Genomic DNA, 15,881 nt, shown 5'->3' with positions numbered 1-15,881 from the left:
CAGACATGTTTGCACGTGTCACCGCTGGTGGCAAAGGCTCCGGTGCCCCGGAGGCAGAGCTGGGAGCAGGGCCAGCAGAAACCACCTGCTGCCAGGGGGTCTCCGGGCCACCGGCACGGGTCCCAGCTCCTGCGCGCAGGGCAGCACGGGGCAGCGCTGCTGCAGAACCGTCCCCATGCCCCTGGAGCCCCGCAGTGGGGCCACAACCAGCCACACCGTCAGGCTCTGGCTCCTGGGGGTTTTCCCAGCTCCGCTCTGCCACAGAAAAAGGCTCTTTGTGGAGCTGGAAGAGGCTGCATGGTTCGTTGCAACCCTTCCCAGCACAAACACTGCCTGCTGCCAGGGGCCCCTCTCCAGCAGCGCCCCAGTGCCGGGGCCGATCCGGCTGTGCCGGGGGCAGCAACAGGGCCGAGCCCGGGGCTCAGCACCGCAGGACACAGCAGGAGCTGGGGGCCGGCATGGTCCTGGGGTGGTGGTGGCCCTGAGCTCACCAAGTGACGGAGCCCAGCAGCTCTCAGGACATTGCCACCCCCGGGAAGATCCTTTTAGCCCCAGCAGCTGCCGAGACGCAGCGAGCTTCCAGCCCCGGGCACTCTGGAAGGGGAACGAGGGAAGGCTCCGGGGGCGGGCAGCCCCCCCGGCCCCGCTGGCAGAGCGGGACAAGGGCTGCAGGGCACGGGGCAGCGGTCCGGGGGGGGGCAGCAGGCTTCCAGCACGTTTGCCTCTGGCCGGGGCAGCGCCGAGGGATGCGCTTACGGGAAGGGGGCTGGCAGCTGCGGCCCCGAGGCAGCCTCGGCCCTTGCCAGAAATGGCCGCGGACGGAGATAAGGGAAGGGGGAAGAAAACTTTATAAGGAGAAAGCATTCCTCAAACTTCTGGCATCTCGGTGGGAACTGCGCGGCCCCCTCCCCTCCCCTCCCCTCCCCTCCCCCGCTGCTTCGCTCCCGACCCAGCGCCGCCGCTCCCCGGAGGCTGCTCGGGGGGGGCGCACGGGGGGGCTGCGGCCGCAGGTGCCGGGACCAGCCCCGCTCCTGCCCCCGCGGATTTTTTTTTTTAATTTATTTTTCGGTTGTTGTTTAAAATAGGTGGGACCAGAACCGCTGTTTCCTGGAAACTTTGTTTTTCCTTTCTTTCCCCCCAGCCGGCCCCGGCCGCGGGGGGGGGACGCTGCGCCCGCTCTATAAAGGCAGCGAGCGGCGGGGCCGGGCGGGGGTGGTCGCTTCGCCCGCACCGGCACCGGCACCGGCACCGGCACCGGCACCGGCACCGGCACCGGCACCGGCACCGGCACCGGCACCGGCACCATGGCCGAAGGTAAGGGCCCCGAAGCTGGGAGCGAGCCGAAGGCTGGAGCGGGTGGCGGGGGCAGCCCGGGGGCTGGGGGCAGCGTGAGCCCCCGCCTCGCCCCGCTGCGAGGGCTCCTGGAAGCTCGGGCCGAGGCGGCGAGCATCCCCTGCCTTCGGAAACGCTCCTCGCGGGGGCTGCTCGGGGTGGGCGGGGGGCAGGGGTAAGGCGCCGTCCCGGGGGGAGCCCCCGGCCGTGCCCCGGGTGCCCGCGAGCGGAGGCCCCCGGGAGAGCTGAGCCGAGCCGAGCCGAGCCGTGCTGGGCACCGCAGGCATCCCACCGCCCTCCTGGCGCTGACCAGCCGGGGAGGAGACACCTCCGCTTCGAAAGAGTCGCTGCTTTTTGCTCGGACCGCCGAGGATGGTAACCCTCACGGAGACATGGGGGGACCTGAGCTCCTGCTCCCGCACGCAGCTCATCTCCAAAGTCCCAAACACAACTTCTCACGTAGCTCGGTGTCAGCGAGGCTCGCACTCAGTTTGCGTGGCGTAGCACCGAGCAGTGTTTCTGCTCACAAAGCTGGACGTGACAAGGACAAGGTCCTTTCTGTGCTCTGTCCCCACTGCAGGGTCCCAGGGGACCAGCTGGGTGAGCCTTGCCCTCATTTACAGGCAGGCGGCCCCAGCTCTGCATCTGCACGCAAGTGTGCGCTGCGGGCTGCCCGTGCCCGGAGGAGCAGGCATGGGGATTGCATTTCGCTCCGGGAATGCAGGGCTCAGGGTCAGCTCTTTGCATCCAGCACCAGCCCAAGGAGGGCTCGAGAGCACCGCTCCCAGCACACGGGCAGTGGGAAGGGCACAGCCAGGGAGAGCTGCAGCAAGCCCAGCATCGCCCCAGCCACCCGCCCCACGGTTCCTGGCTGGTGCTGAGCTTGCACTGTGATCTCCAACGTTAAATGCTTTCATTTATTCTGGCAACTAATCAGTCTGCCGCCAGAGCGTTCAAGGGTCACTGGTCTTGAACGATGATGAACGATATTGCATTGCTGCAGCGTGCTGCCTGGGGCGGCGGGGCTGCGGCCGCTGGCCCTCCGGCACAGAGCCCTGCCTGCATCAGCGTCTCAGCTGGGAGGCAGAGCGGAGCTGAGCGCCCGAGGCCAGGGAATCGAACGCTGCCTCTGTCACTGAATTTATGCTTGGTCTCTCCAATTTCTCAGCAATCACAGAGCAGGAAATCTGCCCAGCGCCTTGCTGAAGCACAGAAACATCGCTGGCATTCCCCAAGCTCAGCAATGTTCCTCTTCTGAGGGGTTTGGAGGGGACAGACAGCAAACCCCAGCACACAGGCCCAAAGCCTCCCAGAACGTAAAAACGGGCACTGGGCTTTTCTCTGGTGTTGGATGCTGTCCCTCCTCCATGCTGACAGCATGGATGGCAGCACCGTGGTGTGAGAAATGGGGCACAGACCTGGGCCAGCAGAGCAGCGCTTCACTGGGAGCTCGGCTGGCTGCAGGGCTTCTGCCCCCATCCCAGCTCGCTCCCAGTGGCGATCCCGCTCCGTCCGGTGCAGCCCTCCAGGAGGGGTGCTTGTAGCCCGGGCACGGATGTGCTGGGCACACCAGGGGGCACGGGGCTGGGTGGAGGAGGCTGCCGGAGCCCCATATCAAGGCCCCGGGCTCAGGGTGAGGTTAATGAGAAATCACTCCCAGACTGAGCGCAGGGCGATGTGCGGGGCACATCCACGTCCCGGGGCCGGGATCTCTCTCTCTGCAAGGGAAGACGCTGCAGAGGGGAAAGCTTCACCCACTGCTGCCTCTGCAGAGCTGGAGCTGGAGACGTGGGACCTGCAGTGCGAGAGCAATGGCCGGGAGCACCGGACGGCAGAGATGGGCTGCCAGCAGCTGGTGGTGCGGCGGGGGCAGCCCTTCACCATCACCCTGCACTTCTCCGGCAGGGGCTACGAGGAGGGGGTGGACAAACTGGCCTTCAACGTCGAGACGGGTGAGTACCGCTGCGCCCCGCGGGAGAACCCCCAGCCGCACACAGCCCAGAGAGGGGCCTTCTGCCTGAGCCTTTCCCCGCTGCAAGCCCCCGCTTCCTCCCGGCAGAGGAGGTGGCAGGGAAATAAAGCAAGAAGAGGGTCAGGGTGGGACCCTCCTCCCTCAGGCTGTGCTGATGATCATCTGATACTGCCCCCCCACATCACCCCGGGGTCAGAGGAGTTTCCCACCGCTGCTTTTAGCTCCAGCGAGAGCCTGCTCAGGGCAGCAGGGGACAGGGACAGGGACACTGCTCCCATGGCCACCAGCTGGGTACAAGCACCCTGCACAGGGGTTAGGCCAGCCACGGGCAAAAGAAGAGGAAACTCTTTCTTGGACAAGAGCTATTTTAGGGAGACCGTATCCTGCTGAGTCAACCAGGCCAGAATTCAAAGCAAAAGTGCACCAGGGGTTCCCCACAGGGTAAAGCATTATTTTTCCGGGAAGCTGAGCTCCTCCCTTGGGGTGACGGAGGCTGTGAAGCCAGGACCCCCAGCTCCCGCACCGCTCCTGGCACGCTGGCACAGGCTGGCGGAGCCGGCTGCAGGTGGGACGGAGCACGGCTGCAGCACTTGCAAAAAAAAGGGCAAAGGAGCTTCAGCTCCAGCCAAGACACGGCCGCACAGCCCTGCTGGCAGTGGCCCCAGCCAGGACGCTCACCGGGAGCTGGACCCACAGCCCCGTGGGGCTGGAGAGGAGCAGGGAGCAGGAGCTGCCAGGCCTGACCCATCCGCATGGGACAGCGAAACCGCCCGAGGACACGTGCCACCTCCTGTGCCACCTCCGGCAGGAGAGAGGGGAATGGCTCGGTGCAAAAATAGAGCCTGTATTTTTAGATTAGCTGCATTTTAAGAGCCCTGCCCTGGCCCCTGGGGCGCAGGGATGCTGCTGCAGGACAGCAGGTTTCGCAGCGGGGAGGAGGTGGAGGCAGGCTCCCAGCAGGGGCCTTGCCAAAAGGACACGGATAGCTCAGCCTGGCCTTCCCTAAAGGACACGGAGGAGAAGCTGTGTCACTCTCATGAGTTCATGAGTATTTTTGGTGGCTCGCCTGGTGTCCCGCCCTCGCTGTGGGCGCGGGCTGGCAGGGGCCCAGCACACGGCCGCTCCCCGGGGAGGAGCAGGCGGCACCGGCCCTGCTGCCTGGCTGCCAGCCCGCCCCGTGCAGGCACCAGCATCACCGGCGGGGCCAGGCAACCCCACTCCCAGGGGAGCGGCGTTTGGAGCCGGCCTCGGCACAGGTGGCTTGGACACACGCGTGAAGGCTCGTGGCCCCACGCAGCCGAGGGCTCGGGGGGCCAGCGCAGATCGCTCTGTCCTCGGCTCGAGCGCCGCAGCCGCTGATGTAACGGCTAACTGGGGTGTTTGGAGCCGCGCCTGAGGCTGCGCGTGCTTAGCAGAGCTCCTGCTGAAAGTAGCCCCGTGGTGAGGGCTCCAGCTGCGTGCCAAGGGCTGTGGCAGGACCCGTGCTCGCACCAGGACCTGGCTGCTTGGCTGGGGAGGAGAAGCCCAGCAAAGCCTCGCCCTCCTCTCCTCCTGGGCTGCATGCGTGCCCCCTGAAACAAAGCCTGCTGTCTGTCCCAGGAGGGAGCAGGGCCCCCTCCATCCCAAAGCATCCCAGCTCAGGTGGCTTCTGTGAGTTTTTTCCATCTGCCCAGCTCGGCAGGGCATCGCCCTTGGGTGAGCATCTCTGCCACCATCCTGGCCCCCAGGGACCCAATGGGTTGAGTCCCTGTCCCCTCCCAAACAGGGACAGAGCCACCCCTGGGCTTTACCAAGCAGGGCACTGCACACCCCTCTGTGTGGGAAGCCAGAGCCTGGGTTGAGCTGATGTCTTCTTGCTTGGCAGGGCCCTGCCCCATCGAGACGTCGGGAACCAGGTCCCACTTTGCCCTGACCGACTTCCCCGAGGAGGGGGCCTGGAGCGCCGTGGTGCAGCAGCAGGACGGGGCCGCGCTCTGCGTCTCGCTCTGCTCCCCTGCCAGTGCCTGCGTCGGCCGCTACAGCCTGACGCTGGAGGCCTCCACCGGCTACCAGGGCTCCAGCTTCCGCATTGGGGACTTCGTTCTGCTCTTCAACGCCTGGCACCCAGGTGAGGCTTTTGCCTTTCCGACACCGGAGCTTCCAGAGCTGAGTTTCCCTGCTCTGTGGGCCCCCGTAGCAGGCCGTGAGCCCCGTCCCGTGCCCCAGGACACACAGCTCCTCTGACCAGCACCCCGAACACCCAGTGCCCCATCCGGGAAGCCCCTGACAGCAGCTCCTGGCTGGGGAGAAGCCCCCAGCTCCCCCCACGCTGCGCCTCCTGGGCTGGTGCCTGCTGGGCACGCTGCAGTGTGCGGGGGCTCAAAGTTGCTATTGTACAGGTGAAATTCGGGTGGCAGGACACAGAAGGGAGAATGTGTGCTGCAGTGTTTAATTACAGTTGGGCAAACAACAGTTGAGATTCTCATCTGTTCAGATTCTCATCTGTTCACGTCCTTCCTCTGCCCCGAGGAGCAGCCCCACGCTGTCCTGCTCCCGAGACCTTGGCTGAAACGAGTGATTTCCTGAATCCCAAACGCTTTGTGCTGGCTCCAGAGATAAGGGCTTTTAGGAAGCTTCACATACCCGGGGCTGTGCTGAACGCTGATGCTGGAGATGTATGGTTTTGGTCCCTGAAAACATTTCCAGTAAAGAGCATTTTTTCCAGCAGTAGTTTCTATGCGAGTCGTGACCTCAGCCAGCACTCCCAGTTCCCACTGCTCATTTCTCAGGCCAGGGAGATTTCCACTCCTGGGAAAAAAAAAAAGCCACTACATAAAACAAAAGGGGAGAGAAATAAGAGAGTTATAAGTAAAGAATGAAAAAGGGAAACACAAGCCCACTGAAATTTTCCCATCTTCTCAGATCTAACCGGGTCAAAAGCTCTTCAGGCAGGAGCAGCTCCAGCCCCAGCCCCTGCTGCTTCCTTCCCCACCAGCTCTGTCTCAGTGGCTGCCCGTGGCATGTCCTGGGGGGGGCTCTGAGTAGGGAGCACCAGAAGGTGTGTGGCAGAGTCCCCATCCCCGTCCCCATCTGTTTTTCCCCCTGCAGAGGACACGGTCTACCTCCGAGACGAGGACGAGCGCCGCGAGTACGTGCTGTCTCAGCAGGGGCTCATCTACCAGGGCGCCCGGGACTACATCACCTCCACCCCCTGGAACTTCGGCCAGGTGCGTGGGGCACGGCCCCCCAGGACCCCAGGCTGCCGCAGCCCTCGGCTTCACAGGGCACGGGAGCCACACGTGCTCCCCAGACGGCACGCACCCTGCACCCCAAACCCAGCCAGCACTTTGGGGAGGAAGCGGTGCCACTGTGTGCCCACAGAGCAAATACACGAAAATCTCATTTCCGAGCGGGAATGTGCCAACTTCAAAGCCTGGAAGAACATGGGGAGCGTTGCTGCCCGGCTTGGGGCCGCACACTTCTAATCGGTGCCGCCGGGGAGCTGCTGCTCGATAAAGCGCTCCCCAGAGCCGTGCCGGCCGCACAGATAAGACAGCGCCTGTGCCCCGAGCTGCATCACCCAGAGCCAAGCTGCGGGCCCTGGGTGCTGGGGGGGGCCCAGCTGCCCCCCAAGCTCAAGCTGGGGCTCTATGCAGCACCCCCATGGGCTGTGGGGCGGGGGCTCACGGCTCTCAGGAGATCCACATCTCAATTCAGGGAAGCCCTGACTCATCGGATGATGGGGAAATAGGTGGTTTTCCCCCAGAGATTTATTTTCTGCCCATGCCTGACCTCTGTGCAGCAGCAGCTGCAGGAAGCAGGATCCGGCCCCAGCATGAGGGCGGGAGCTTGCTCCTGAGCCGAGCCTCCTGCTGGTGTCAGCCCCAGCCCCTTATCGTGGTGCCACAAACGGGACAAAGTCATCTGGCCGCTGCCACGCTGCCCCCGCCACAGCTGCACAACCTCACATGTGTTTTCTCCCCTCCCTCTGCACCAGTTTGAAGATGACATCTTGGCCATCTGCCTCAACCTGCTGGACACAAACCCCAAGTTCCTGAGGGACCAGAACCGGGACTGCTCCCGCCGCAACGACCCTGTTTACATCGGCAGGGTGGTGAGCGCCATGGTGAGTCCCACAGGGCTCTGGCCAACACGACGCCTCCAGGCTGGCCACCAAACAGCCCCTCCACTGCAGCCGTGATGCATAAGTGCACTGCGATGCATCAGTTGTGCACACTTCAGTATGCCCATGCACCCCGGTGTGCCCGTGCACGCCGCTGCAGCACCAGCACTGTGGCCATGCACGTCCCGCTGCAGCTCTTGCATCCCTACCTGCTGAGGGTGGCAGCCCACACGAGCTGGAGGAAGGCATTCCTTCCCCTGCCACGGCAGCCTGCTGCTGCCCCAGGGAGCTTTGTCCCTTCGTGCCAGGCCACCCAGGGCTGTCCGGCGGCATTTCCTCCTGTCGCAGCCCGCCCTGTCGCACCGCAGGTCAACTGTAACGATGAGGACCGCGGGGTGCTGCTGGGACGGTGGGACGATCATTACGACGACGGGATGAGCCCGATGGCCTGGATTGGCAGCGTGGATATTCTGAAGCGGTGGAAGAAGTTTGGGTGCCAGCCAGTCAAGTATGGCCAGTGCTGGGTCTTCGCTGCCGTGGCGTGTACCGGTGAGAGCAGGATCCCACCCGGCCCCTTCACTGGCTCCCGTCTCCCACCCGTGGGAGGGGGCAGCCCCGTGCCCCCAGCCTCGTGCTGCAGCGGGGGAGCTGCCCGGGCTGGCTGCAGTCAGCCTGCAATGAATGCTTAGCAATTAAGCTCTGTTATTCCAATTTGTCAGGAAAGGGAGGGAAAAAATGATAAAGAACCTCTCTGGCTTTTCAATTAGCTCTCCGTGCCCTGGCAGGGACAGCCCAGCCAGGAGGGAGGGGCTGAATTCACGGCTTGGGAGAAGGAAAGTGGCTTTAAGGTCAAGTTTGCAATGAAGTAATGAATCCACTCAGATCAAAATAATTTCACTGCCACCAAGACAGTCAATCTGGGGCAAAAGCAAAGAAAAATTCAAGGCTATCCTCTTGTTAAGGAGCGCACAGACACACGTGCGTGCTTGCGCAGTTTTGCCCTGAGCACAACGCTTGGCCTTGCTCTCTGGGTTGCACGAGAGTGTGTGCGTTCATTTATATATTTCATGTGTATGAGGTTCTTTTTAGAGGAGAGAAATAGCAGAGAACTTAAGTGGATTTTCTGTGAATCACAGAAGTTTATAGCCTTCCTTTGAAACATTATAACTGCCTCCCTGCTCCCCAGGGTGCCCCGCTCGCAGTAAAAGGCAGCTATGAGATTAAATATGAGGCTGCTGCGTGCTGCCTGGCTGTGCACTCCCTTAAAAGCACTTCCAGCCTCTTTTGTGCCTTTTTTCTACTGCGACATCAAACTGACTGTCAGTGCACCACCCGTCTCGCCCGTGGCTCGCCAAGACTGGCAGCGTCTTGCAGGGTCCCAGGGCTGGCGCTGCAGAAGGGCTGAGCAGGGGCAGGGGCAGCGCCCCGGGGACCCGCAGCCGACTCTGCCCCGCTTCCCCGCAGTCATGCGCTGCCTGGGCATCCCCAGCCGGGTGGTGACCAACTACAACTCAGCCCACGACACCAACGGCAACCTGGTCATCGACCGCTACATGAACGAGACGGGGGTGGAGGAGAGGCGCTCCAAGGACATGATATGGTGAGCGGCAGCGGGGACCACAGCCCACCCCAGCACGCCCTGACCCCGCAGAGTCCCCGGCCACCAGCTCTGCAGGGCTGGAGCTGCTCAGCCCTGTGCCCGTGCTTCCCTTGCAGGAACTTCCACTGCTGGGTTGAATCCTGGATGGCCCGACCAGACCTGGCAGCTGGCTACGACGGGTGGCAGGCGCTGGACCCGACCCCCCAGGAAAAGAGCGAAGGTGCGATGCGGCCGCGCGCCCTCCCTGCCCTCCCCGTGCCCTGCGCTCAGCAGGGGCCGGTGGGGTCTCCCCTCCGGGTCCCGGGCAATAGCAGTGACCCCGCTCCCCGCAGGGGTTTACTGCTGCGGGCCGGCCCCCGTCAAGGCCATCAAGGAGGGCGACCTGCAGATGAAGTACGACATCCCCTTTATCTTCGCCGAGGTGAACGCCGACGTGGTGTACTGGATCGTGCAGCGCGACGGCTCGCAGAGGAAGAGCACGCACTCCTCGGTGGTGGGGAAGAACATCAGCACCAAGAGCGTGGGCAGGGACAGCCGCGAGGACATCACCCACAACTACAAGTACCCGGAGGGTACGGGGGCCTGGGGGCAGCCAGGAGGGAGGGGGCAGCCGTCAGGGGTCGGGGGGGACATTTCATTAGCGCAGCAGCCACGCCAAGACAGCTCCAGCAAGGAGGGTGAACACCAGCCAAAGCCGGCCCCGCTGCCTCCCCGCTAACAGGATGTTTTTCTTGCACCCCAGGGTCTGAAAAGGAGAGAGAAGTGTTTGCCAAGGCAGAGCACGAGAAGAGCTCCCTCAGCGAGGGCGACGAGGGGCTGCACGTCAAGATCAAGCTGTCGGAGGGCGCAAACAACGGCTCCGACTTCGACGTCTTCGCCGTCATCAGCAACGACACGGACACGGAGCGCGTGTGCAGGCTCATGCTGTGCGCTCGCACCGCCAGCTACAACGGCACAGTGGGCCCGCAGTGCGGCATGAAGGACCTGCTCAACCTCACCCTCGGGCCCCGCACGGGTAAGAGCGATGCCGGCGCTGAGCTCAGCGGTGTTCCCAGGCTCAGACAGAGCCGCGGGGCTGTGAGGCGGCGGTGCCGGGCAGGGGTGGCTGTGCCACCCGGCAGAGCCTCGCCGTGCCTGCAGCGCTCACACCCCGCCTGAGGGAGCTGCCAGCTCCAAGTCCATGCTGGCAGCCTCCCAAAGAGGAAATTCTTCATCCCAGCTGCCAACCGCACGCTTTGTGCACACAATGGCTTGAGCAAAAATAATGCCTGTGCAAACCTCGTCCCTGGATGCAGGCCAGGGCACAGCGGGACAAGCAGAAACCGCTGCAAGCACGCGCAAGGCACCGAGCCGCTACGAGGCCCTGGGTGCCTATGCTAGCCCCCAACACACGAAGCATGAGCCACGGGCAGGGTTTCGCCTGCAGCTCTCCCCCTCCTGGCTTTTCCAGCCTGCTGAGAGCACTGCCTGACCCTGCGCATGTTGTACCCACCCGCGTTATACAACCACCCGGAGGGTCACCAGGTCCACACTGGGGCTGGCACAGCGCAGCGCTTTGAGCTTTGTTTGATCCCATGTTATCACGGCGGCATTAAGGCCCCGCTTGGGACCGGCTGGCAGAGTGGGGGGCAGATATCCCACGGGCAGCCCATGGTGTGCTCACCCGTGGCACGTCCCAGTGCAAACCGCGCCACACACGGGAGCCTGTGCGAGCTGCAGCGCTGTCACACGGCTGCGCAGTGATCGATGCCTCCTTCGGGGGCTTTGTCCTTATTTATTTACCACTGTGGGTTTTTAATCTTTGATGAAAGGATAAAGAACATTACTCAGGCAGGGGGCTGGAAATGCATTCAGAGCAGGACAAAAGTTACTGCTCTTGCATTCTTTATGCGGAGGAAGCAAGCCGTGCTATAGGCAGGGCTCTCCTCCCAGGGCTGCACCGCACTCATCACGTCCCCCTCGTACCGCTCAGTGCGAGATTGCACAGTGGAGGCCATGGCTTCTCCCACAGGGCTGTGCAGGATTTCCCCCAGGGAGGGCAGCGCCTGGTCCCGGACGGCTCCGTTACTGCCATCCCCGGGCTGGGGGGCCCAGTGCCCAGCGCCGCAGTCCCCCACTGCTGCCCGCAGCGCTGACATTCCCAGCCCTCCTCCTGGGGAGGGCACGGCCGCTCCCACCCTCGCGTTATTTTGGCCCCTGAGCTGTCCTGGCACCAGCCCAGCGCACAAAAACCTGAACCTTGGTTTGCGGTTGTTACAAATTAACATTGCTGCCTGGTAATTAAACAGTTTAGATTTAGATCATTTTTCTACAAACCTTCAGGGCCTGGAGATGTAGTACAGCTGATGTGCTGGAACAGACTTATTTTTAGCCTGAGCCAAGCTCTGATCTCCTAATGGGGCCCATAACAAATGCAGCAGTCAGCTGTGTGCTGTTTGTTAAGCGAATAAGGGACGGGGCTGCTCTCCCTGCCTCGAAGGGAAGCGGGGCGCTGCCTTTGCCCTGCAGGCACCTTCACACTTGCAAAACCTCCCACAGCACCAGCACTGGGCACTTAGCAGCTTCTCTGGGTGCCTACAAAGCTGCTCCTGAGCCTGCTGCCTGGGCTGGATGGGAGCAGCGTTCGAAAGCCTTAATCCAACCTTCCCCGGTGCGTGCTGGGCTCAGGGGGCAAGCGCTGACCCTGCTCTGCTTCGCCTCCCAGTGCAGAGCGTGCCCTTGCGCATCCTCTACGAGAAGTACGGGCCGTGCCTGACCCAGGACAACATCATCAAGGTGGTGGCCCTCCTGACCGAGTATGAGACGGGTGACGTTGTGCTGGCCATCAGGGACGTCTACATCCAGAATCCGGAGATCAAGATCAGGGTGAGGGCTCGGCCCCGGGAGGGTCGGTCCCAGGGAGCGGGGCTGGGACAGTCCCAGCACGCTGGTGCTTGCACAGCGCTGCCGGGTGGCTCAGTGCCCTTTACTCGCAGGTTTTAGGGGAGCCGATGCAGAATCGGAAGCTGGTGGCAGAGATCACGCTGGTGAACCCCCTCGCAGTCCCGCTGAACAACTGCGTGTTCGTGGTGGAGGGAGCTGGCCTCACCGAAGGGCAGAGGATCAAGGAGTTGTAAGAGCTTTCTCTCCCATTCCCCAGCCGGGCAGTGGGGAAGGGGCTGGGGGGGTGTGGGGGGATTGCACGTGGAGACTCCAGGAGAGGCAGCCTGGGGCCCAGCTCCACGTGGGCATCGTGGGAGCAGGGGGCTGAGCTGGTCAGGGGGCGTGGGGGCTCAGCCGTGCTGCAGGGGGTCCCATGGGTCCCACAGCACCGCCACTGCCCTGTGTCAGCACCAGCACGGGGCAGGTGGTGGCACGGGGAGGTCCGTGCCCCACTGACCCCCCCCCGCCCCACAGCGAGGACCCTGTCGAGCCCCAGGCAGAGGCCAAGTTCAGGCTGGATTTCGTGCCGCGCCAGGCGGGCCTGCGCAAGCTGATGGTGGACTTCGAGAGCGACAAGCTGACGGGGGTGAAGGGCTACCGCAACGTCATCATCGCACCCCTGCCCAAGTGAGGGGCCCTGTCCCCCCCCAGGCCATCGCCACCCCTCACACCGAGCCCCTGCCTCCCTGCTGCAGCGAGGGCTGGCCGGCCCCCCTCAGTTCAGCCCAGGACGATGCTGCGGACCCACAGAACGACTGCAAAACCCTGCCTGAGCCACCCCAAGGCTGCAGTGCCACGCTCCTGCCCGGGAGCGCTCAGTGCTGTGGGGGAGGCAGCAGGAGGGGAGCAGGGCAGAGGGGCCAGGGGCTCCTGCAGCAGCCGCCCACCCGCTGCCCACCACCCTGGTGCCCACTGAGCCCCTCTCCAGCCACTGGCCTGGGCCAGCGCTGCCAACCCCACACCGTGGGGAACGGGCAGGCAGACATTGACATGGCCCAGGCGGGATAACAGTGATAACCCCGGCTGAGTTCCCCTGGGGAGCAGGGTCTGAGCCCCCCCCCTCACCACCTCTCCCTCACCGTGCAGAGGTGGAAGCGTCCCCATCCACCTGTCCCTGCTCAGGGCGTAGGGGAGCCCTGGGGTCCCCTCCCGCAGCAGCCAGGCGGCAGCGAGGCTCGCTCCTTTTTCTGCAGCTCTAAACATACCCCTGGGAAGCAGAGCACATTTTATAAAGCAAACAATAGAAAGACAATCTTCTCCAGCACTGATTGCGCAGCAGCAGCGTTCACACGTGCCAGTTAAAACTCTCTGAATGCAATTTGGTAGAGAAAAGATTGTATACTGTGAGCACAAGGCTGCTTATATGCTATATAGGCATATGGCATAAACCTATTTATGGCTATATAAATACATACTGCATAGAGCCCTACTGCATAGGTAAAGCAGGTTATTTGCTTTAACGACTGTTCCTGTCACTGCAGAGACTGTGTGGTGAGGAATGGGACGTTACCTTTACATGAATTAACTATGCAAGCACTGAATAAAAACTCTATTTTTCACTTCTAAAGCCAGACCTGGCTCTCGAGCATCCTTTCCCCAGGGAGGCACCCAGCAGGTCCTCGCCCAGTGCTGGGGCAGGTGGGGGTGAAGCCCTGACCTCCGCCAGGCTTCTCCGCATCCATGTCCAGCCCAGTGCCAACGCTGGGGATTCAGTTTGGCGCTTTGCTGCACAGTGCCTTCCCGGGGTCCCAGGGCCATTGGGGCTGCATCATGGCCAGGGCCCTGCAGCTCGCCTGCACCCATCACGTGGCTCCCAGCAGCACCTGCCACAGGGGGTAAATTGCAGCAGAGACAACCCCGCAGAGGAAATTACAGGAATACCTTCTGCACGGTACAGCTCTTGGCCAGGCCAGGCCAGGGCTGCTGGATGCTTGCACTGCGCTGCGGGGGCAGCGGCCAAGCTCCATCTCCTGCTGGAGCCTAAGACCAGGCTCTGCCCTGCAGCGTGCTGGAGAAGCTCATCAGCATGGTCCCGCGGGTCCAGCTGGCTCCGGCAGAGATGGGGAGTGCCCACCCCACCGTGCACGAACCAGACAGGAGCTCTGGCATCCATGGGATGGGGATTTTGTCCTCCCACAACCGGGAGAACCAGCAGTGGATCTGAAGCCAGCCCCCAGCACCGCGGAGCCTCTGGGCCGGGAGCCGCAGAGTTCAGCCCCGAGGAGCAGCGGTGCCACACAGGGGTTAACAGGCACCAGCCCCACGCTGCTTTCCCTTGTCAGGAATATTGCTCAGAGCCAGGGATGATGCACAGCCTTACTTTAAAGAGCATTTGTTACACACAGCTCTGCTGAGCCAGGCTTCAAGCTGCTCAATGCCTGGTTTAAAAATAACCATCTCCTCTGGTTCGAAGCTGGGTCCTGATAAAATAAACATTAGCACAGCTATTTCTGAAGGTCACTCCTATCCATCTGAAGCATGGTGGAGCAAGGCTGCTTTGACAAGGAACAAAGCTCGTATGACAGACACCAAATGCTGCATTTATGATCTCGCTCTGGGGTTTGGCTCTCTCCAAGGCTGGTTTCTCCCACATTAACCCCCACCCCACCCCACCCTCCTTCCACACTGTTTGTAGAGCCCAATGAATCACTTAAGGCACCTCTGAGCCCATGGGTGTTTGCCCCACACATTTTCTAAGATGTTTTCCATGGACCGAGAGCACTGCGACCAGCCCTGAAGCTCTGCTGGGGGAGCACGCCACCGGCCGCAGGCGCCTGCCCGAGCTTCCCTCAGCACCTCCCGGGGACAAGGCTGCAGCCCTGAGACTCCTTGCATTAGGCACTGCTGCTATGCAAGCAATAAATTATGAAATGAACATTTAAAGCACTCTTTGCGCAGGAAAAGATATAATTCAGCATTAGCCCAAGTTCCAAAGCAAGGCGAGACTGTTTACATGTGGAGGAGAGGTTATTAATACATCTCAGCTGGCTGGAGATGCTGACTTACCAAGAAACAACTGTAAACTCATTTTAGACTTGAGGACCTCCAATTTACCTTTGCTGATGGACCGAGACTAGGAAAAACCTACCTTAAATTAGAGTGCGCACACACACACTTCTGTGAGATTTTCAAGTCTCACCAAAGGTCTGCCCCCTCGACAAACACAGATGCATTTTTACACTCCCCGAACAAGCCGGGTACCTGGGGCCTGGCAGGGGAGAGAGAGCAGCAAACAAGAAGCCACAGCTGGCGAGAGCTCCTCGGGAAGCCGGCCTGCGTTCACGGGAGCCACAGGGAACGGCGCTGAGCAGCCCCTCTGTCAGCGCGGCCGTTTCGGCCAGGTGACAATGGGGACACACAGCCCGGTGCCTGCCATGCCCGCCCTGTGTGGCCCTGGGAGGCAGAAGCCGACACGGCGGTGCCGGGGCTCGCCCCAGGCTGTCGGTGCTGTGCCCCGGTTGTGCTGCTTGCAGTGCCGCAGGTAGCGCTGCTCTCACAGGGCCGGACTCAGCCCCAAACCAGCGAGGACCCTGTGGGAGCCACCCAGCACCCATGGACAAGGTGAGTGTCTCCTGTCAGCCACTCGTTCGTCCCCAGAAAGAAACAGCCCCAAATCAGCTTAGGATTGATCGTCAGCTCCCACACTGACCCATTTCAGCAGCAGCACCGAGCTTGACTATAAGGAGCCGGTCAGGCTGCAGTGCCACGTTAATTCCACGAGCAGAGGAAAACTCAGAGGTGCATTTACAATCATTTTCAGGGCTTCGGGCTCCAGCTGGGGCCGTAAAACACCTGCAATCAGACTGGTGCGTGCTGGGCACCGTTCAGGTGCACAAAGTGCTCATTCCCCCACGCAAACCTCTGCAGACAGCGCCGCCACCACTGCCAGAAGCGGGGCGGGCACGGGGAGGCCGAAGGAGGCCAAAGGCTGCCTCCGCTCACCAGCAACCGTG

At 62.3% G+C, this 15,881-nt stretch overlaps 1 protein-coding gene across 1 annotated transcript; it reads left to right on the top strand.

Moving 5' to 3' along the window:
• The first annotated feature begins 1,211 nt into the window (after positions 1-1,211).
• On the top strand, positions 1,212-13,500 carry TGM2 (transglutaminase 2). The gene is made up of 13 exons (XM_035567135.2): positions 1,212-1,314; positions 3,105-3,284; positions 5,169-5,411; positions 6,392-6,510; positions 7,281-7,409; positions 7,775-7,955; positions 8,871-9,006; positions 9,123-9,226; positions 9,339-9,578; positions 9,749-10,021; positions 11,711-11,871; positions 11,982-12,118; positions 12,403-13,500. Exons 1-13 carry the CDS (start codon positions 1,305-1,307, stop codon positions 12,557-12,559), a joined length of 2,070 nt encoding a protein of 689 aa, XP_035423028.1. The 5' UTR covers positions 1,212-1,304; the 3' UTR covers positions 12,560-13,500.
• The last annotated feature ends 2,381 nt before the right edge of the window (positions 13,501-15,881 follow it).

Source organism: Cygnus atratus, chromosome 16 (genome assembly GCF_013377495.2).
Source record: "Cygnus atratus isolate AKBS03 ecotype Queensland, Australia chromosome 16, CAtr_DNAZoo_HiC_assembly, whole genome shotgun sequence".
Taxonomy (NCBI): Eukaryota; Metazoa; Chordata; class Aves; order Anseriformes; family Anatidae; genus Cygnus; species Cygnus atratus.
This window is presented reverse-complemented; position numbering and strand designations above follow the sequence as displayed.

Coding starts and splice junctions, on each gene's coding strand:
- TGM2 (XM_035567135.2), top strand. Junction 9,227..9,338: donor CCCCCAGGAAAAGAGCGAAG/GTGCGATGCGGC, acceptor CGCTCCCCGCAG/GGGTTTACTGCTGCGGGCCG. Junction 10,022..11,710: donor CACCCTCGGGCCCCGCACGG/GTAAGAGCGATG, acceptor TTCGCCTCCCAG/TGCAGAGCGTGCCCTTGCGC.